The 22,261-nt window shown below is 35.1% G+C and overlaps 1 protein-coding gene and 1 pseudogene across 1 annotated transcript in view; one reads left to right on the forward strand and one right to left on the reverse strand.

Annotated features, from left to right (window-relative positions):
- LOC149541539 (GDSL esterase/lipase At5g55050-like) overlaps nucleotides 1-1,677 on the reverse strand; it is a 74,941-nt pseudogene extending 73,264 nt beyond the window's left edge.
- A 6,340-nt stretch (nucleotides 1,678-8,017) lies between these two features.
- LOC149541540 (NADH:ubiquinone oxidoreductase, 17.2kDa subunit) overlaps nucleotides 8,018-22,261 on the forward strand; it is a 50,613-nt gene continuing 36,369 nt past the window's right edge. Inside the window, exon 1 of the mRNA XM_089796758.1 lies at nucleotides 8,018-8,296. Within this exon, the coding sequence (XP_089652884.1) occupies nucleotides 8,208-8,296 (89 nt within the window). The 5' untranslated portion in view covers nucleotides 8,018-8,207. The remainder of the gene's footprint in view (nucleotides 8,297-22,261) is intronic.

Genomic DNA, 22,261 nt, shown 5'->3' on the forward strand with positions numbered 1-22,261 from the left:
CCTTTAGACTTCAATACTATTGCATAACCTTGGCTTTCCTCATCCTTGAGATTGTTAACAAACTCTCTTCTACTACACAATAAGACACTAGGCACTTTGGGTTGTGATGCATCTTCTTCCAATAAGAATAGGATCTTAAAGGTTTTGTCATCCTTCTTAAATGAGATGGAATTTTCCCTTCCATCATATACTACTTCTCTATCAAATTTCCAAGGTCTACCTAACAATAGATAACAAGCATCCATGGGTAGGATGTCACACAACAATCTGTCCTTATAACCTGCTATAGAGAAATCCACCCATGTTTATTCATTGACTAGTCTATTATGTCCTTTATTAAGCCAAGTCACTTTATAGGGTTTCACATGTGGCACCTTAGGTAGTTTAAGCTTTTATATTGCCTCCTTTGATATTATATTATCAGTAGATCCAAAGTCTACTACTAATTTGCATACCTTCCCTAGGATCTTACATATGACCCTAAATAGTGCCCTCCTATGCTTAGGTTCATCAAGAGTTGGTTTCTTAATCAATACCCTCCTATACATAAGGTTTTCACCCATCTCTAACTCTATATTGTCTACTTTAGAGTCCTTGCTGCAGTTGTCCTCTTGAATATATGCTACCCTCTTATCATGGTTAGAAGTAGAGGGCTTATCAAGGCATCTATATGCTAGGTGGCCTAATTGACCACAATTGTAACAGTTCATACTAGCAAAGTATGAGTTACTTCTACCTAATCCTTTGTCCCTATTAGAGCCTCCATGATTCCCTCTTCCTCTGCTTCAACCCTCTCTAGGAGTGCTTTAAGTGGTTTTCTCTATCAACTTGTCTTCACCTTGGTTCCTTTGTTCACTTCCTCTACCTTGGTAACCTTCTCTTTATCCCCTTCAGTTTCTACCCTTACCTCTATCCTTAAGTTAGACTCTCCTTTCTTCTTGTTCTTTTCCTCCACCTTTAGTGCTAGTTGATGACACCTTTGAGTAGTGGTAGGTGCCCACAAACTAAGTTCCTCTTAGATGTTCCACTTCAAACCACACAAAGAAGCCACCTTTATTGGCTCCTCTACTTGCTTCTTGGATCTAAGGCATAATATTTGAAACTCCATTGTATAAGAAGTCACATCTAAATCTTTTTGCTTTGGTCCTTGTCTTCTTTTATGAAGTCAATTTGCAAAGTCTTATGGCAAGAAGTTCTCCTTCAACTTGGTAACCATGCATTCCAGTTGGATATAAGATTCTTGCCCATGTTGGTTCTCTCATATTGCACATACTTCCACCATGTCAAAGTTGAGCTTCTAAGTCTTGACTTGACCACTTTGATCTTTTGTGCCTCTGATACCCCTTCACTCTCAAAATGATTCTCCGTGCCATCCAACCAATCCATCACTACATCAATATCCATCTTGTCATTGAATATTGGCACACCTTCCAAAGCTTTGTCTCCTAGGGCTTTAATAGCTTTCAAGAAAGATTCCTCATTCAAGACAGGGTTTGGTTCAGGTACAACATCCTCTTTTCCTACCTCCTTACCCTTCTCATTGTCTTCTTCCTTCTTTTTAGCTTCATCAACAAATTCTTCTAACTTTATCTTCACATCTTCCAAGGCTACTTCAACGAATCTATTTTTCTCCTTCCACTCATTCACTTCCTTAGCTACCTCTACATTAGTCACCATGCTTGACTTATCCACTAACTCTCTAGTAGTTGTAGACATACACCACTTTTCCCAAGTCTTTAACTGGCTCTGATACCACTCTAATGTGACCACCAATCTTGCTTCTACCCCAAGCCCTCTTAGGGTTTCCTTAGGTCATTCACCTAACCAAGTAAAGCTTCTAATCACATTATACTCCTTAGGACCCTATTCAAGAGATCCCAAACCATTTAATTGGTGTCCACCAATTAGGTAGAACAAACATGCTTGCTAACACATCAACATCACTAGTAACCCCAAATGTTCATTCAACTTCCCCAATGGATGACTGGTCATCCAGGAAGGTACTTTAACTTCCTTCAAGGCCCTCAATCAAAATATGACTTGAAACCCTAATCAAATTCCAACTACCAAGTAGAGATGCACTGAAATGCTTCTAATAGGGCTACAAGCAATTAGCCCTCCAAATGAAGTAAAACCCTAATATTTTGGAAAACTCCTTAACAAGGGGTAAAACAAATTAGCAATCCAGCCACCTTTTTCAGAGACCTAGAATATTTTGGGGGTCTGAGGTCTTCAATATGTTCGTACAATATGGGCATGAAAATAGCCTTAAAATAAGGGTTTTAAGGGTTATGAGAGCAGTCTAATGCAAATAAAGTTTTGCCCTCCTTAAGACTTCTTCCAATGCTTCCCACTAGGCTTAAGGTTACTCCTTAACACCTTCTATTATATTCCAATCTTAGGTTGAAGTATCAAACATGTTCAACCACTCCAATTCTACTTGCTCTGCTCTATGATGCCTGACCAAGTTACCAGGACTTGCCTAGGGCATCACTTCAAAAATACCTCCACAACATTCCAGGGCTCCATCTCCACTATATATAATGTACATGGAGTCATGTTCCAAATTCCAAAAGGCCAGATAGAGTCTATGGTGGAAAGTGGCCCTATGACTCCATTTGTGCTAATAACCCGATTCATAACAACAGGCTAGAGAAAACCAAAATAATTTATTTAAGCACTCAAAACCTTGAAAATTGATAAATTAAAGCTATACAAAATCTTAAATCAACCTACTCTAACACCTCCAAAACAAAAATTTCCAAATCTAATCCATCTACAAGTCAAAAACACTCAAAACTATAAAATTGTTACTAAGAACTTGTTGCTTAGTTCATACAATGCAAAAACTATCTTCTCCAACCCCTTGAACAGGTTGAGAATGGCCTCATATAGGCTTACCATGAGCTCTCATAACTATTTTAGACAGTTATAACTCCTACTAGACAACGTTGCACAAAATGCAAGAAAAGTTGTCAATGTTGTCATTGGCAACATTGACAACAATTGAGCAACTTTTTTACATCTTATTGAGTTAAGCCCTCAAACTTGATCCAAAAGCCATGAAACCTTGCATAATGTCCAAATAGGACTTAAACCACTAAATATGACTTCAAAACATTTATTTGACAATTGTACCCTTCTAGGCCCCAAAACACCTAGTTTGCCCTAATATGCAAGTAATGAGCAACTTTGATCTATTGAGGCTTGTCAAACCTAGCACCCATATTTCTAGGACTTCATCAGTCTCAATATTCACCTAGTAGTGTAGTTAGCACCACTACAAGCCGAAATTCCAAAGGGAGCCCTAGGTCTTCCTTAGCCCACCTAGGTGCCCCTACACGAGTCCAACCTAGGAAGAGTAAACCAAAACTGATATTAAATGAAACATAAGGCAATGCAAACTTGAAGGTGAATCCCCACATATTCGAGGAGTTGGCTCCTAACTTTAGAATACATCATGTTAAAGTAAGAAACCAAACCAAATGAAACAACACACCTCGCTAGAAGGAAACATGCCAAAACAAAGACTGCAAAGGACGATTCACAAACTTGAGAAATACAAATGATCAAAGATTGTGCTATACCACTTGACGCAAGGAGAAAGAAAAGTTAAGCAAAATTACTTGACTTAAGCTTATAAAAAACCCTGCCTAGAGATACATACAGAAGAAACTTACAAAGCAATGTACATAAAAGTGCAATTCTAGACTTTTACTGGGGTGTAATTAATAAGAAACACATTTGAACATAAACCTCAACAATTGGCAGCCATGCTGATGTAATAATTAAAAAAAGTCTTTCAACATGCCCAACTATGAGGCCATCTAGGTTTTGGCCATATATAATGAAGTTACAATGTTAGAATCCAAGTTCACATCTATCTTGCTGCTCCAGATCTCATATCATTCCCTATCAACCCTTTCTTGCCTCTTCTATCTCTAACGAAGCTTCTTATATAGCCAACGAATCCACAAGTTAGATAGTCAAGAATTTAATTACATTACAGGTCTAACTTAGGAAGAGTAAACCAAAACCAATACTAAATGAAACATGAGATAATGCACTTTCGAAGGTAAATCCCCACATGTTCGAGGAGTCAGCTTCTAATTTTGCAACACATACATTAACATAGAAATCACACCAAATGAAACAACATGCCTCACTAGAAGGAAATACGCCAAAATAGAGACTACAAAGAATGGTTCACAACTTGAGAAATACAAATGATCAAAGCTTGTGCTCTGAGGAGGCTCAGGGATAGGTCCTTATCAACATGTTAACTGTGCATAACACGATAGCACTAACAATAATGACTACTTTACGAACAATAGACTAGTACAAAAAATAAGATATATTTTTGGTTGATGCAAGATTTCTCAAATACCCAAGATGCTCCTACATCAATAGTCTTGTTAAAGGACAAATCCCTATTAAGAGATCTTGAGCCCTTGTTAGAAGGTTCCAACCCTGTTAGGAGTTAATGAGAACAAAAGACACTCTACCCAAGCTCACTTCTCAAATGATGAAAGGTTAAACCGCTTTTACATAAGGATAAAAAATCCAATAATACGAATTGATTGATCTACAACTTACTTGCCAAAATAGTTCTTTTGAAGTCCACAAAGAATAATAGATTCCACTCATACCTCTTCTCCAAGCATCTAACAACTTCTCGACTCTTCTTTGACAATCCAATATCAAGGTTCACATCTATACTTATCATTCCATACACTACAATGAGGAAATTTTTTTTTTTTATATCAATTACAAATAATTAATTAGGTCATCCTATTAGGGCTTCCCTAGTGCACAATTAATTACATAGGACCATGCTAAGGCATACATGCCTTCTCAAGTAATTACACAATCATTACATGAAGTATTCCGCATGCTACAATATGAATATAACATTTGCTAATAACATTTAACATGCTAGAATGATCCAACCTACTACTAGTAAAATACATTGCGTGTTAGACATCAATGACCTTTTTAGAATAAGCCAAATGACACAAATACAAACATACACACATGAACAAGTCTTCTAACAACTTCCATGCTCGCCCACATTAATCCTTGCTTGCTATCAAGGTACAACAAAAATAATGCAATTACCTTTGGCATAATTTTCTACCCACTAGTTTGCTACCAGTCTTCACCAAACAATCTATAACTTATTCAAAATATCAAATAAAGCACAACAAACATATACATGATATTTACACTACTTCTACACAAATGTAAGCTCATGTATCTAAATTTGTCAATCACTGCCTACACTAGACCAATCAATGACTTGTAATATACAAAATTTTAGTTTGTCTTCAACCAAAGAACATATGTTGACATCAAGGAAAAAACCCTCCATTAATACAATATGTTTACTACCACTCCAAGTGCCAACATTCTCTCCTAATCACAAGAAGCCATCCATTGGCCTTGCTTCTAGCCTATAAATTGTGACATCATTTCTTTACAAATCATTTACCATCTAAGTAGTGTTATAATGCTAGTTTTAGATCTAAATCAAAGCATCACAACCTTAAAATACCAAAAACACTCTAAATCCCATTTGAAGCTTGAGCAACATATTTCAACATACATACATCATCTTGGAAACATCTACACATGCATGGAGCTCTCAAGGTTTTGCTTTAATGTTTGTTAGAGTAGCATTGTTGAATGCCATACTTAGCTATATCATTCCATTAAACTCACTATTTTCTCACAAACAAATTAAAACAAATTGTATTTAAAATTATCTATTCACCTTCACTTTCTCTATAACTTATCATGTCATGTTGGTATCAAGGGATATTATTTAGGATATAACCAACTCACTAGGTGATTACATTCTTGTATGTCCACACCCTTGGTAGATTAGATTAATGACAATGAAAAATATCAAGATGATATGAGAAAGTGCGACCTAGATATCCTTATATTCCTATATCTATCATATGTTTTAATAATCCATTAGATTACTTTAACTAACAAAATGTATCAACATATTTTATAGTCGTAACAATAAATAAAGAGATGTGGAAGTTGAAAAATTTAAATTAGACTTTAGTTCATTTGTAAGTACCACAAAGTTAAACGACTTCACTAGGGAGTGATAAAAAAATGAAAAGACTAATTTCATTGTACAACAACAACAACAACAAATATACATATACATAAATATAAAAATCAAAATCAGACTATAAATGAGAATATTATTATTAGTCCCTGCCTATCTATAGGCAGGGAACTAATGTTCCCAGTGCTGGTCACTATTAATTTTTGCCATCGAGATCAATAGGTTTCTAAAGTCTAAAAGTCAAATTATTTTAAAAATAATTTTTCATTCATCAAATTCTAATTTCTGATTGGTCAGAAGTAATTTTAGCAGGGGTAAAATTAATTTTTGTGGTAACAAAATTGGAAAAAAATTAAATGTGGAATGTTCTACAACCTTCTACAATGGGAAGTTGAAGCTTTGTTTACCAAAAATATATTCCTTGCTCTGAGAGTCTCACGTAATCACCCCATGCTTATCTAGATTTGAAAGAAAATCTGTGAAGAAATAGGATGCGTAGGAGGAAACACTGTACACTCTAGCATCGACATTTCCTGTCACATATGTGATCTTCTGAAGCTATGTTGGGGACTCTTCTTCCATGCCGCTCCCTTGGAGTTGGAGGAAAGAAGAGAGATGTTTGTGAATACACGTACCCTAGCAGATGCTTTTCATCAGACTCTGCCCTCTTTCCAAAGCCAAGAATCCGAGATGGACTTTGGTTGCTGCATAAATTTTGCTTAGGCTAATCACAAGTTTTCCCTTTGGGAACGAGGATACTATGGTTGGCAAATCATGTTGCCTTGGTCCTTCATCAGCCACTGCCATGCTGAAGCCTGTAGAAGCTTTAACTCAGTAATATCCCTAGATCACTGTTTACACTATGGGCATGTTGACTAGAACTAAGATGATAGGTAAAAACGATAGTGATTTATTTAATGCATTTGCATTTGATATGTCTGACTGAAACATATCACGCCAACATTAATAGATAGTCAGAATTGCTGTATAGCTGTTCGCCTAAGATATTTTAAATCTCCTAGCATATTTAAAATTGTTTTAAACAAATTTAAATGTTTCAACTTTTAATTTATTTTCAAACCGTTTTAACTTTTAGTTGATTTTCATGAGTTTTGCATTGTCAAATAGAGGTTAAAGAACATTTTATTTATTTTTAAATTTTTTAATTGTTTACTTTGTATTTTTAATATGATATATTTTTGAAAATAAAAATGTAAAATTATGAAATATAATAATCTATAAGTTTATATTATGAAAATCTTTTTATTGGTTATTTCAACGAATAACAAAAAATAAAAAATAGAAATGAATTATATTTAATATTAAAACATATTATAACAATATTATTCTTAAATAATATCTATCAAATTTTATATTTTTAAATTATAAAATAATAAATTGATATGTTAAAATTATAAATTATAATACATTAAAATATTACATATACAATAACAAATGAGTTTTATAAGTAATTTAGCATGGTACTGTAAATGAATATGTACCAAAGATTTCACATCTTCTAACTTTGTGGACTAATAGGTCATATTGGTACAAGATAAAGCCTACAACGAAAAACCAACACTTCTCAAATTTGGTGATATCTCTGACTGTTACACATACCATTGATAATTTTTTTGAGGCAAAGCTAGAAGTTTCTAGAATTCAAATAGAAGTTTCAAGTTTAAGAATCACCACCAATGGTGTTGTAAATTCAGATAGAAGTTTCGTGTTTTGGAATCACCACCAATGGTGGTGGTGACAACGAAGGTTCACGAACGCCTTTTTGCATTCAATCACTACACTTTGACCACATCAAAAATAATCAATCTTCTCTTTCTTCCAAAGACAGGGACTATAGCTCTTTGAGAACTCTTATTATTATATGTTAAACATTTGACATGATATAAACTACAAATTTCACCCTTCAACTTCATGGATTCTAAACCTCTCCATTTCATCGTTCGTGTGATCGGGTCATAAAGTACCCCATTTATAATTCCACTAATAATTTATTACAAATAAGAAAAAACTCCAACATCCTTCGCATATATTCCCTTCAAATTGTCCGCTTAAAATTCCCTGAAATATTACGACGGAGCTCTGTATATTTTTAGGCGAAAGAATGGCTTCACTAATTAGATCTGCCATGAAATTGATCAAGGAGAAGGGCATTTCAAACCTGTGGAAAGAAGCCAAGCATGAAGGATTTCTGTAAGATCACTTCTTCATCTTATTATTTTTGGCCAAATTCTTTTCACTAAAAACTGCATTGCTAAACAATACAGCTATGGAAATTAGATTCTAGGGCTTTTCAAATCAAAGTTAAATTTGTAATGCTTTGCTTTAAACAAACCAATCCTCGGGCTTCTAAACCAAAATCCAAGGATCATTCCCATTTCCTTTTAAATTAAAATCAAAATTGAATTGCTGGCTGCTACGGGCCGAAAGTGTAGCATTAATCCAAGGGTGTTTCAATCAGCATTGCGGTAACAACGCTAGCTGTTTATGTACTGAAATTAGAATAATCAATATTGGGTTTTTTAAATCAAGGATAAAACTGCAATGCTTGCTTTGCCTATGCTGAAATTCTTATTAATAACCGTAGAGATTTTTTGATAAAACTTGGAAAATAAATGCTACCTTGCTATGTGCTGAAAATAGAGGAGTGGATCTAGTGTTTCCTGTCAACATTATAGCTATTACTGTAGGTTTGCATGTACTGAAATTAGAAGAGTCAATACTCTGGTATTTTCTAAACATTAAAATTATAAATTTATAATGCTAGCCCTGGACTAAAATCAGAAGGATCAACCGTGAGAGCTTTTTTTCATCAAAATTAAAATTATAATTACTCTTTTTATCCCCTCAAAATTCAGTTTCTAACCCTAGCTTTCTATGGACTCAAATTAGAGGAATGAAGGTCAGGTTTTTCTTGCCAACATTAAATTATAACTCCAAGTGCCTATGGTCTGAAATTAGAAGAATTAGTGCTACGTTTTGTTTCAATTGACAAAAAAATTATAACGCGAGTTCTGTTTGGATTGAAATTACAAGGATCAATTGCAAGGTTTCAAATCAATAATCAATACTACAACGGTAGCTTTGAATGAACCAAAACTAGCATATATATTTGGAATAATCTATCCGAAATGCCCAAGAATGACATCTCTCTGAATCTTGCTCTTATGATATTTATATTTTTAGTTGGGATGCTCAAAGTGTTTTATCACTTTGTCACAATGGGTCTCATAAAATCCTAAAGTAGGCTCCTTTCTATAAATGGCTTGCTTCATTTTCTCAAATGGGTTACCAAATGTCTTATAAATCTCTCAAATGCTAGGAGAGAGTGTATCAGCAAGACTAATAGAGTGTGTATCAGCATATCTTATGACTTAGGCAAGAGATTTTATGAAAAAAACAAATATTTGTATTTGCAAGTGCAAACAAGTTTCAGAATTAAAAAAAAAAAAAACATTTAAGAATCTAAGAAACTGAATTGATATAGTGAATGCTATTTCAAAGAATGAAAATAAATTACAAGTTATAAACATTAATAACTTAACTTTTGAAAGTTTAGTTATAAAATCAGCAATTTTATCTCATTTTGGACCACCAATCCTTATGAAGGATCTTTTGTTTTGCATTTCTAACTTTAGGTTGCTTGCATCTAGCATGTACTTTTAAAAAATTAGCTCCCATTAATTGTAAATCCTTGGACATCTCAACCTTTCTCTCTAACAAAATGAAGTAGTTGACATGACTAAATAGGCTTGAGGAATTCCTTCCTTGAATAATTCCTGAACAAAGCTAGTCAAGTGTCATGAATGCAAATGTGTTTGGAAAATTTTAATCTTTGTAGTAAATTGACATTGAAGCTTAGTTCTCATCATTACGATAATAGATAGTTTCTATTTTCTCCGTTTAGCATCTAATGGTTATCTATTGTAACCTACTATAAATATTAGAATGTTTTTAATATTTAGTAACCTCTTCTTTTATATATTGATCTATTGATCATTGTTAATAACAAGCAAATATTTGCCAATTACTTTGTGATATGGTATCAGAGCCAATACTTTAATTTTTTTCAAAAATAATTATAATTTCTTGGTTGAAATTATCTGGCTTTTATTTTCGAAATTATCTGCTTCCAAAACCTTTGGTTTGACTAAGGTTTTCTGCCAAATATTGCGCCATTTTGTTTGTAGCATACATGATTTTTTCTAGTTTGCAAACTTGTGCCCTTCTATTTGCAACTAGCGCGATTGAATCCTCTGAAAATCGAGGGTTATTCTTTGTTGTTCACATGGAGGTGTGTTGGGCACCATTTCTTTTACAACTCATGCCTCAAATCTGACCCAAAAGACTGTTTTTTCTACCAATATTTTGGGATTTTTTTGCAGCCAGGGATGTTTTTGGTCAGAATCCTAATTTCCTGTACCAAATCAATTTCTTTTTTTATAGATTCTTGGTGGGTTTTTCGAGATCTCAATTGGGTTGTTGTCAGATTTTTCTGGGTGTCTCAATTTTTGAGCTAGTGGATCCAAAATTTGACAACGTACTTGTTTTGGGTTTTTGAGCTCTCGTCTGGGTACCTCTTCATTTTTTTGGGTCTTCATTTTTTGCCTCAAAATACGTGCCTTCACAGATTTTTACGCTTTTTCACTAAAAAACATGCTATGGAATCTCTGATTAATATTTTGCTTGAGGGCAATTGGAAATTCAATGGTTAGAATTATAGCACGTGGAAGTAGTGAATACTCACAATATTTGAATATTAGAATACTGATCAGATTGTTCTTGGCGTTACACAACGTTCGACTGCACCTGGTACTGATTAAAATACATGGGATCTAAATAATCGGGAGGTGGTGATGGTTCTCAAATTATTCGTAGCTGATGATCAACTCCCTCAAATTCCATTCGACAAGATAGCTGTCGAGATATGGGAGCATCTTGAGAAACTTAATGAGACTTCAAACAAAAGCAAAGCCTTCTTTCTCAAGAACACTTTGTTTTCTATTACCATGGATGAGTGGAAATCACTCTAGGAACACCTAAATAGGATTCAAGAAATTTGTGATTAGTTGCTTGCCATTGGACACAAGATGGAGGAAGAGGACACTGTGTTCATAACCCTCAAGATTTTACCCAAGTACTACAACCATTTTATCGAGATTCTCAACATCACTTCTATTGGTGTTGATTTGAAGTTCACTATTTTTGCACACTTATGCTTCAGCAAGATCGGTGGAAACAACAGTTCGGTAGCAACTCTAGCTTCATGTCCACATGGCAAGCTTTTGTTGCTGAATCCTTTCAGAAGGATAAGGGCAAGTCTTATTCACACCAGTCTTCTTATCAGAGGTTCTCTGCTCTAGCTTCAGAAGGCTCCAGGAAAAAGAACATTCAATGTAACTATTGCCACAAGTATGGGCTCATAAACGTTGAATGTCGGAAGTGCTTAGCTGCCGTATCTAAGCAATCTGGTTCGCAGCCCAGAGTGAACAGTGTGGAGCACATTGAGCAGACAAAATTTGCATTTTATGCCTTTTGATAGCTTTGCGCTCTAGATAGATTAACCATTAAGGGAGGGTATTACGATAATAAATAGTTTCTATTATCTTTGTTTAGTATCTAATGATTATCAGCAAGATCGGTGAAAACAACAGTTTGGTAGCAATTCTAGCTCTACCTCCACATAGGAAGCCTTTGTTGTTGAATCCTTTCAGAAGGATAAGGGCAAGTCTCATTCACATTAGTCTTCTTAGTAGAGGTCCTTTGCTTCAACTTCAGAAGGCTCCAGGAAAAAGAACATTCAATGCAACTTTTGCCACAAGTATGGGCACATGAAGGTTGAATGTGGGAAGCGCTTAGCTGCCCTATCTAAGCAATTTGTTTGTAGCCCACAATGAACAGTGTGAAGCACACTGAGCAGACAAAATGTGCCTTTTACGCCTTTTGACATCTTTGTGCTTTGGATAGATTAACCATTAAGGGAGGTTATTACAATAATATATAGTTTCTATTATCTTTGCTTAGTATCTAATGGTTATCTATTGTAATCTCCTATAAATATTAGAAAGTTTCTAATATTTAGTTAGCCTGTAGATAACTGTTAGTTTTCTATTAGCTAGAATATAATGTTTCTATTCTTTACGATTGTTTTCTAAGGATACATCGTTTATTCTTCTTGTATATATTGATCTATTGATCATTGTTAATAACAAGCAAATATTTACCAATTACTTTGTAGTACTCACGTTATAACATCAATTAGCAGTGTACCAAGCTTGGACTACTACAATATGAAAATCTGATTTATTTTTTGAAATCTGAGATAAACCTTAATGTGGTAACATGATTAGATCCACTTATTAAAATAATATCTTGTATGTTATTCTATTTCTATTTTAATAGCCACTTCTAGATATTGTAATTATCCTATATAATAGATTCTTTCTACTATTTGTATGTTTCTTGTGAGAAACATCTTGATTGTAAACTCTATAAGAGTAATTCGTTCTTTGTTAATAATCATCCAATATTTTACCAAATGTTTTTTTAATATGGTATCAGATCAAAGTTGTAATTTTTACAAAAAGTTATAATTTCTTTTAGAAATTACCCATTTTTTTTTTTTTTTTTTTTTTTTCAGAATTTTATTCTAGTGCATCTTCATCCATTTTTCGGAAGTCTTTTTAAAAATTTCTTTGCTCTGCAAATTTGAAGGAGTCTTTTCCAGAAACCATTGAATGTCATCACTATTGCCATTATTGGTGGTCTAGTTCTCTGCGGCATTTTTTTCATCCCTAAGAAAGGTGTTGGTTTTTGGGGAAAACTCTCATGCGGATCATGTTTTTTGACAAAGCCATGATTATTCTTGTCGGCAACGGTCTTCTACCTCAAGCTAATCATATTTTTTCCTGTACCTGTGTTTTAAGCTCTGGTCATTGCATTTGACAATCACATTTCTATTCTTTCGACCCGTTTTTGGGCTCTTGTGACTGCAATTTCTACTTTGTTTTTCTAGTGCATTTTTTCTTGTCTTCCTCTTGATGTGATGGAAAAACACTTTACTCCTTTTGTTTGTGGGTTCTAGGGCTTCGATTATGAAGCTTCTCTGCGAAAAATTGATTGCAATCATCCACCTTTTTTGACCTCTTCTAAGCTAGTTAGCATTTTTCTTGAAACTCTCATTTTTATTACCAAATTTAAGATCTACTTTTAGATTCTAGGTGGAATTTTTTGAGATCTCAACTAGGTTGCCTTCAATTTTTTTTGGATTTTTTGGTTTCCGTGGCTCAAACTTTGTGCTAGTAGCCACATTAAAATCCGTGTGTTTATTTTCCCTTGTAATCTGAACTTTCAAAATTGTCCATTCAACTATCTCGTCCTCTTTTTTTTGTCTAAATGTGCAATGGCATCTTTGACCAATATTTTGTTGGTAGTAAAAAATTCAATAGCAATAACTACACTACCTAGAAGTAGCACATAATGGAATTTTTTGAGTATAGGTGTCTCGACAAGATTGTGTTGGGTATTACCAAATGTCTTGAGTAAGTAGGCACAGAGCATGATACATTTGATGAGAAGAATCTAGAAGTTGTCATGCTCATCAAACTTTTTGTCCTTGATGATCAACCCTTGCAAGTGCCTTCTAGTCAAACAATTGCAAAAACTTGGAGCCATTTGAAAGGTTGACATGAACACCAAACAAAAGCCGTGCATTCTTTCTAAAGAACACACTCTTCTCCATTGTGATGGATGATCAGATATCTCTATAGGAGCATCTCAATAAAATCAAGGATATTCGTGATCAGTTGGAAGCCGTTGGCTGCAAAATGGAAGAAGAAGACATGGTGGTTACCACCCTGAAGAGTCTCCTATCTCAACGCAAAATGGAAGAAGAAGACATGGTGATTATCACCCTGAAGAGTCTCCCATCTTCTTATGAACACTTTGTTGAAACTCTAAACATTGCTTCCGCTCATTTTGATATTTCATTTTTTGATCATTTTATAATGCTTTTGCAATAAGATAATTGGAAACAACAAGTTGGCACTAGTGTCAGTTCATCTTCTAACAATCAAGCCTTCTCAGCTAAATCCATAGGCCACTATCCATTCTCTTAGTCTTCTTACCAAAATGCTTTTGCCTAGTCCTTAGAAGGCTCAAAGAAGAAAAATGTTCAGTGCAACTATTGTCATAAGTTTGGTCATATGAAGTTGGAGTGTCAAAAATGCTTAGTTGTTCAAGCCAAACAATCTAGTTCACAGCCTCAAACACATGTTGTGCAACATACTGAGCTATGTGAGTTTGCCTTTACACCTTCACAGCTAAAATACTTACAGATCATGAAAAATCTTGTGCTTGGTATATTGATTCACGTGCATCTCGCCACTTTACTCATTGTTGGGATTAGTTCACAAACTTCCAACTATTCTTAGATTCAATTATTTTTGGAGGAGAAGAGTACACCATTTTCAGAAAAGGTAATATTCAGATTTAGTCTAGAGGGAGGAAATTGATTTTCCTTGATTGTCCTATGTTACAGGCATAGAATTCAATCTTCTCTCCGTCAATCAAATTCTAAGACATTTTCCTCGGCTTGACATGACCTTCAGTTTAGATTCGGGTTTTATCATTAATTAGGAAACTTAGTCCATAGTTGTCATTGGTGTTGACGATCGCGACTTTTCCAGGATTATTGAATTTGGGGATTCCCAGGAGCTTGTTATGGCAGCCCATGGCTCCTATGTTAGTACCCTTTGACATCTACGGTTTGGGCACTTGAATGTGCACTATCTTTCTTAGCTTGTTTCGGAAGATCTTGTCATTGGACTGTCAACAATTTAGACCCAAAATTTTGGAATTTGCGGAGCATGTCAGGATGCAAAGCAACATCCCACTCCTTTCTCAAATGACAACACCCACACAACTTCTAAGGTATTACAACTGGTCCATGTTGATGATTGTGGACTTATGGCTACTCCCTCTGTTACTAGGTTAATTTTTTAAAAAACTTTTTGTTGATGATTTCAGCCATAAAATTTGGGTGTATTTCATTCGTCAAAAGTCAGAGATGTTTGTTTTATTTCAAAAGTTCAAATCATTTGTAGAAAAAGAGTCTGGTTAGTATATATTACTCTTAGAATTGACAATGGGGGTGAGTTTTGTTCCTTTGCTTTCTCCCATTTCTATGATCAACATAGCATCAAGTGCTAATTAACAACACCCTACACCCCTCAACAAAACGGTGTTGCTGAGAGTTGAAACCACATGATCACCAAAGTGGCCCAATCCATGCTTGAACACAAGCAAGTTCCAAAGTAAATTTGGGTTGAAGTTTTTGGCTCTACTGTATTTTCCTGGATCCTTGATGCTAAATGCACCAAGTTAGATGCCAAGAGCCAGAAACTCATGTTAACTATCTATAATGAGAATTACAAAGCCTACTGCCTGGTTGACATTGAGGCTAATTGTCTCATCTTCAACCATGGTGTGGTCTTTAATGAGAAATGAGGGCTATTCAACTCTCTTCTCTAGCTACGAATTCAACAGACCAGTCTCTTGAAGCTCAAGACTTGGATATCCATCTACCATTAGGTCCACCTGAGGGGAGGGCTTCAGCAGAGAAGGCTCTAGCTGCCCTTGTTCCTATCTCTCCTCCAGCTCCTTTTACAACATGCTCACCTAGACATGCAATCACACCACCTAATTTTGCTAAGGATTCATTTGATCTTTCTTTGATGTTCTTGAGCCTCCTGCTTTAAATGTTAGCACTTCTACCCTCCGACGTAAGTGGTGGGCAAAGACAATTGGCTATTTTTTAATAATGAGCTCATTGAGGGTGTAACTGCTTGAAAAAAAGAGCAAACTTTCTGATTGGGTAAAATTGCTCTCATGGCAAACATTTTATTGTGTATGAACCTCAAACATACACATATGCAAAAGGAATACCTAAGTGGGAAATAACTATGTAGATTGAGCAATATAACCTATTGAAGACTAATACTTAGATTTTGTTAGATCTTCCTTTAGGAAAGAAATCCATCGATTGCAAATGGGTCTACAATGTTGAATACTATGGTACTTTAGATAAGTACAAGGCTTGTCTTATTACCAAATGCTTCTCTCAAATTGAAGGAGTTGACTATGAAAAGACCTTTGCTCCCACTGTTAGGATGAGCACCATTAGATTAACCCTTGCCATGACAACTTAGTGTGACTAAAAGGTCCATCAAATAGATGTCAAGAGTGTGTTCTCGAATGGTGAGTTACAGGAAGAAGTATACATAATGCAACCTCCTAGATTATGTTGGTTCCCAAAACCGCAGATTGGAATCCTACGAGCCTTGCCTGCTCGATGTTGGGATATCCAACTGGTAATGGCCAACTTGACGGGACTGATTTATGCAATCCAAATCCCTTGCGCTTCTAGCTCTTCAAAACCAAGGCAGGTGTACCTAATCTTGGACGAAACACTTAAATCCAAGATCCTTATAGCAGATCAATTAGAATGTGAACACGATGAAAGTCTTCCTAACAACAAGATTGAAAATTATGAATTAATAAATAAATGTGATAATGCTTTAAATAAAGAATGAATACAACAAAATGAATATATTAATTCCTCAATGGAAAAAATGAAAAAATTCCCAGCATATGGATTATGAATTAAGAGTAATATAAAGACCAGTGCTTAATTAAATGGGCAATCAGAGTCAATATTATAAGTTGAGACGTACAACTTTATAAAGTTCAATGTATTTAAACTATAAACAATTTTAACAATTCAAACACGACAGATCAATTAAATGAATGCAATTCTAAACTAGTCTAGGATGTGCTTTAACTCGTGTGATATGGAGACACACTAGACATAAATACGGAAATAATTCAATATTTCACATTATTTATGTTTTTATCAAGTTTAAAATGCAATAATGACCCAGTCCACTTGTCCAAACATTAGAACATTTATAGGATTTAAAAAATAATTATAAAGGACACAACTTAATAATATTACAACTCCAAAATTTAAAATATAAATAACTATGTTGGAAACAAAATTGCAATAAAGACACTCCTTATAGATGATCTATCTACTGCGAATCTATCTAGATCGCACAAAATTCACCCAATAATTCAATCCACGGGCTTTGATCAAGAATTCATTTCTTCGCCAATCGGAGAGTATAATACATCATAAGTGCTTCATAATATATAAAATATGAAAATGAATATGAATTGTATATCTACATCAATTGTAAGATTTTACATCTTATATTTATAATGGACGGAGAGGTATGTCCTCAACCATCGCACCTCTTAATAAATAAATAATTACAAAGATTAAAATGTAAGTTTGATTCATGATTTATGCTTCTTATCTTGTACGATAACTGAACCCAAATTAAATAATCGGTTTGGGAGAAAACCATAATCCTGTTACTTGATCTCGCATAGACTCCTCTCCATTTTTATTAACTTGCTTACTTCCAATAATTGCTTCACATTTAATTGATATGTATGCCTCCATCGATAATCTCAAATCATTTCGCATTTATTCTTGACTTTATTGAGTATCCGATATCAGCAGGAGACCCACCCTTGACTTGCAAAATTCGTGAGCTTTTTTGTGTTTTGAAGTCTCTTTATCACTGCCGCTGGATATTGATGATGTTCATTTCCATCAAAAGCGATCAAATTCATGCCTTTCGCTCCATACTTTTGCATTTGAGCCGGAATTCCTCCGTATTTTTATTCATACTCCTGCATCGATTTGGTTGCTTGGTTCAAATTCTGTGCATCCACGGTGATTCTTCATCCTGCAACAAACAGAGAACAGTGTTAGAGGCCAATGACTGATAACAAATAATATTTTTCTCATGCTCAGAAGGCCTTGTGAGCTATTGAGACTTCTGACGGCACTCAAATCTATGACTTTGTGATTTTATTGGGCTCTTCAATTCCTCGGACTGTCTGGGCTGATTATTATGCGGATACATCTCGTATGGCTTTTGGGCTTCCGCATACTCCAAATATCATAGTTATCCTTCATCAAGATTATATTTCTATTAAAATACCCCTGCGGCAAACATGAAGTATTGTCGGATGTGAACCCATCACAATTTCTGGCATAGCTTCACTCATGATGTCTTGGAGTCTCATGAATTTGGCCTTTCTCTATTTGAAAACTGCTCTATAGATTAAAAAAAAAATCTTTGAACCATATCTGGTAAGATCTCCAAAAGAGAGACAATTGTTTTGATGCAGGGACAATATGTTATCGCTCCATACACATGCATCAAAACATTATCTAAAGTATGTGGAATGCAAGCTCTTTTCCAGATAAGAATCCCTGTCATCGGAGTTCATATTCCTTCAATACCCGTTGTTTCATCGATTGCTAATGATTACTTTCAAATCTAAAAATCTCTGTTAAAATGAGATAGTTCAGACATTTGCTGATGGTTCAACTTCCTCTTTCTGTTACTTGATGATGTTTTTAGAACTATTTGCTAATGGAAACGTTGATTGGGAGTCCTTTGTTGATTGTCATGTCTGCTGTAAAAACTGTATGCAGAAGGGATCATTGCTGCTGTTTTTATTTTACTATTATACTATTCAGTTTTCACAGATGAATATTTCTTATTTAGATTTGCAGTTTCCAACTTCAGAATTTGGAATTCAGGCTTACAGGTATCCAGTTCATCTTCATACAGCATTGTCAAGGATTTGCCCTTATAACTATCCCATCCTAAAAAATTCTCCAACTGCAATTTACATGATATGATTTTGGATCTGCAAGCTCCAACAAGTCTTCAAATTTTGGATCTGAATCTCGTTGCCCTCTAAATCGTTTGAGCAGAACAAAATGACCTTCTCAAAGCATTTATTTGAGAATCTGCCTGCTCCTTGTTTTTATGCATAGCCTTCTCATCCTTTTGGTGTGAATTGCTATTCCACGAGCATATATCTCCTTTTTATTCTGATGTAAGTCGATATAATGTCGGACATCCTCTATGAAGAGTGTATTATATCCATTCATTGCGAAGGATGCAGTGGCTCATTAAAATATTTTCAGATACATGGCATTGATTTGTAGCATCTCTTCTAAGTTCGTTTCCTTCAGCATAGCCAGACATTCCTAGAACATCATCTGATCCGGGATCAAAAGCTTATGTCCTCCCCAAACTCAGCTTTATCGAGGTAGAGAAATGTTCCAATATGCACAATACAACTGTAGCTGAATAATTGTAAGTATAGCAGTAGCACATTTGAAAATGAGGATTACACCTAGTGAATATAAAGATTCTCCCCTTGGCATGGCATTTGGGATTCTAAATTTTGCAAAAATTTAGATTTCCATCAGATTAAAAGTTGTCAATAAAGAACACTAGGTGCTCAAACTGGCGAAAGCACGCTATGGCCTAAAACGGGCTCCTCAAGCATGGTACATGAAAATTTATAAGTACCCCATAGATTAGGGTTTACAGAGGAATCCTGATTCAAATTTGTAGGCCAAGCCTACTAGCAATGATATCATCATTCTTGTTATATACGTTGATGATTTGATTATTACTGGCAGTGCCGAATTGTTGATTCATGGAGTCAAAAGGAAACTCTGTCAGTCTTTTGTCATGATTGACCTCGGACTTCTTCATTATTGCCTAGGTGTCAAGGTTTGGCAGCAGTTAGATGACATCTTTGTCTCTCAGTCTAAGCATACATGGGCTATGTTGGACAAATTCAGAATGCAGTGTGTAAACCTCCATATACACTTATAGAGTTTGGTCTCAAGTTATCAACCAAATATGGTTCTCCCATTGAGTAATCCACATCCAAACAACTAGTGGCTAGTTTGATATATCTCACCGCCTCTAGACCTGATCTCAGCTTTGGAGTGACTTACATATCTCGCTTCATGATAACTCCCACATCATATCATTGGGCTACTGTGAAGCGCATCCTATGCTATGTCAAGGGAATTCCTGATTTTGCTGTCCTCTATGGATGAACCAAAGATACTCAACTTATTGGTTACATAGATTTGGATTGGTGAGGCTCAGTTAATAAGAAAAAGTCTACTTCCCGGTATGTCTTTAGTTTGGGCACATGTGCTATTACTTGGACCAGTAAGAAGCAACATGCCATATCTCTTTCCTCAACATAAGCTGAATATAGGGGAACTGTAGAAAAATGCTGAGAGGCTGTTTGGCTTCATAGGATGCTTTTCGACATCCATATGTCTTAGGCAGGCCCTTCAGCCCTCTTATGCGACAATCAAGGGGTCCTCAAACCTACCAAAAATCCGGCCTTTTATGAACACACTAAGCATATTGACATTCATTGTTTTTTATCCATCAGTTGTTGAAAAAGGATTCTTGGATTTGCAGTTTGTTCCTACAGCTGACTGTCAAGGGGTAACTTGGTTGTTGATAAGTTGACCATTAAGGGAGGGTATTAAAATTAAATATGCTATGTTTTTCTATTTCTATTTTAATGGTCACTTCTAGATATTGTAAATATCATGTATAATAGATTCTTTCTATTATTTGTATGTGTCTTTTTAGAAACATCTTGATTCTATACTCTTTAGGAGCAATTCATTCTTTGTTAATTTTACAAAGTGTTTTGTCTAATACCACCTTCTTTACGATGCTAAAATTCAGCCAACATAATATGCTTAACACCACCACCTTATGTGAAGTTATAGCAGCAAAAAATAAAAGATAACATCGCCATAAGATAGCAATGAAGAAGCACAAATTAACAATATGAAATTACCACATGACATAGGATTGTGTGGAGAAACCCTTGTAGGAAAAAACTTTGCCAAGCAGAGAAATCAGTATGCATTGTCTTGAAAACAAGATAACAATTTGTCACACACTTTCATTCTCTTCTTTGCCTCCGACATGACAGCACGTGTACCTGTGAACAAGCTTTTTGTATCCCAACATGTTCTTTCTTAGGTTTTTGTGCATGTAGTATAACTCTACATTCTATTGTTCCACATTCTTTCTGCATCCAAGGAACTAAGTTTATAGAGTTAAAAAGAGGTCTTATGATCTAAACTTGGTGCCCAAAGATGATTATTTCAATCTAAATATTCATACTTTGTCTTAGAACGTGTAAGGAAATAGCTTTTGGCTCCAAAAACTTTCACTCCAATGTAGGCACCAAACATTGAAAAGAAACATCAAATGATTTGCCTCAAATGAAGGAATATCAAGTGACACTTGTTGCCCCTTTCTAAATGCCAACTTGGAGAAGCTCAACAATCTCGTTGTTGTCCTCTTCACTTGTCTTTCACCATCCCATTCTAGGTGTCTGTGTTTGGGAAAAAATCAGTCAAATACTTACGTGTTCAAGTCACATGGCTAGTGTAATCCTTCGTTCCTTATGAATGTATTACAGAATGGCAAGAAGAAATTACTTTCCCAATACACCCTATGTGCCTAGAGATATTTTCCATGGATCTTGGAACCATACAATATGATTTACAATGCAGATTGCAACCTAATCCTACATTATCCCACTTGACATTACATTTTAAATATGCCCATAGGAATCATATACAAGGGGAAAATATTCCTTAGCCAATTATGTACGATTTGAATCTTCACTGTGCTCTCTCTCTCTCTCTCTCCCTCCGTCCCTCCCTCCCTCCCCAACAGGATACTTGCAAAAGCAGCAATAACTATTGTCAATCAAAAAACTCCTCACATCATGTAACCCGTGATCAAGCAATGAACATTTCAAGGTGTAACACACCAACTATCATGAAAACCTATGCTAATCTTTACATGAACACAAGAATTAAATTCAAATGATCTATCTATCTGCCTTATTTATACTAACAAATAGAAACTACCCAACAGGCTGCTAGCTTAACTATACCTAAGAAAGGGTAGACAAGCCATCATAGATATAATCATATAACTTCACATCATCAAAATGTCAACCTGAAACCACAATCAGGTCTCTCTATAGCCATAATTCTATCTCAAATGCAATATATCAATGCGCAAAATATCACAAACAAGGCCAACTACTAAGTACATCAACACTGAATCAATCTTGTGGATATACATTTCACATCCAAACCATCTCACTGGAATCAAATGGGTAATCAGCTCACACAACTGCATAACTCATAGATCC

This window comes from Cupressus sempervirens, chromosome 8 (assembly GCF_028749045.1).
Source record: "Cupressus sempervirens isolate cs-2001-9-10 chromosome 8, ASM2874904v1, whole genome shotgun sequence".
Classification (NCBI taxonomy): Eukaryota; Viridiplantae; Streptophyta; class Pinopsida; order Cupressales; family Cupressaceae; genus Cupressus; species Cupressus sempervirens.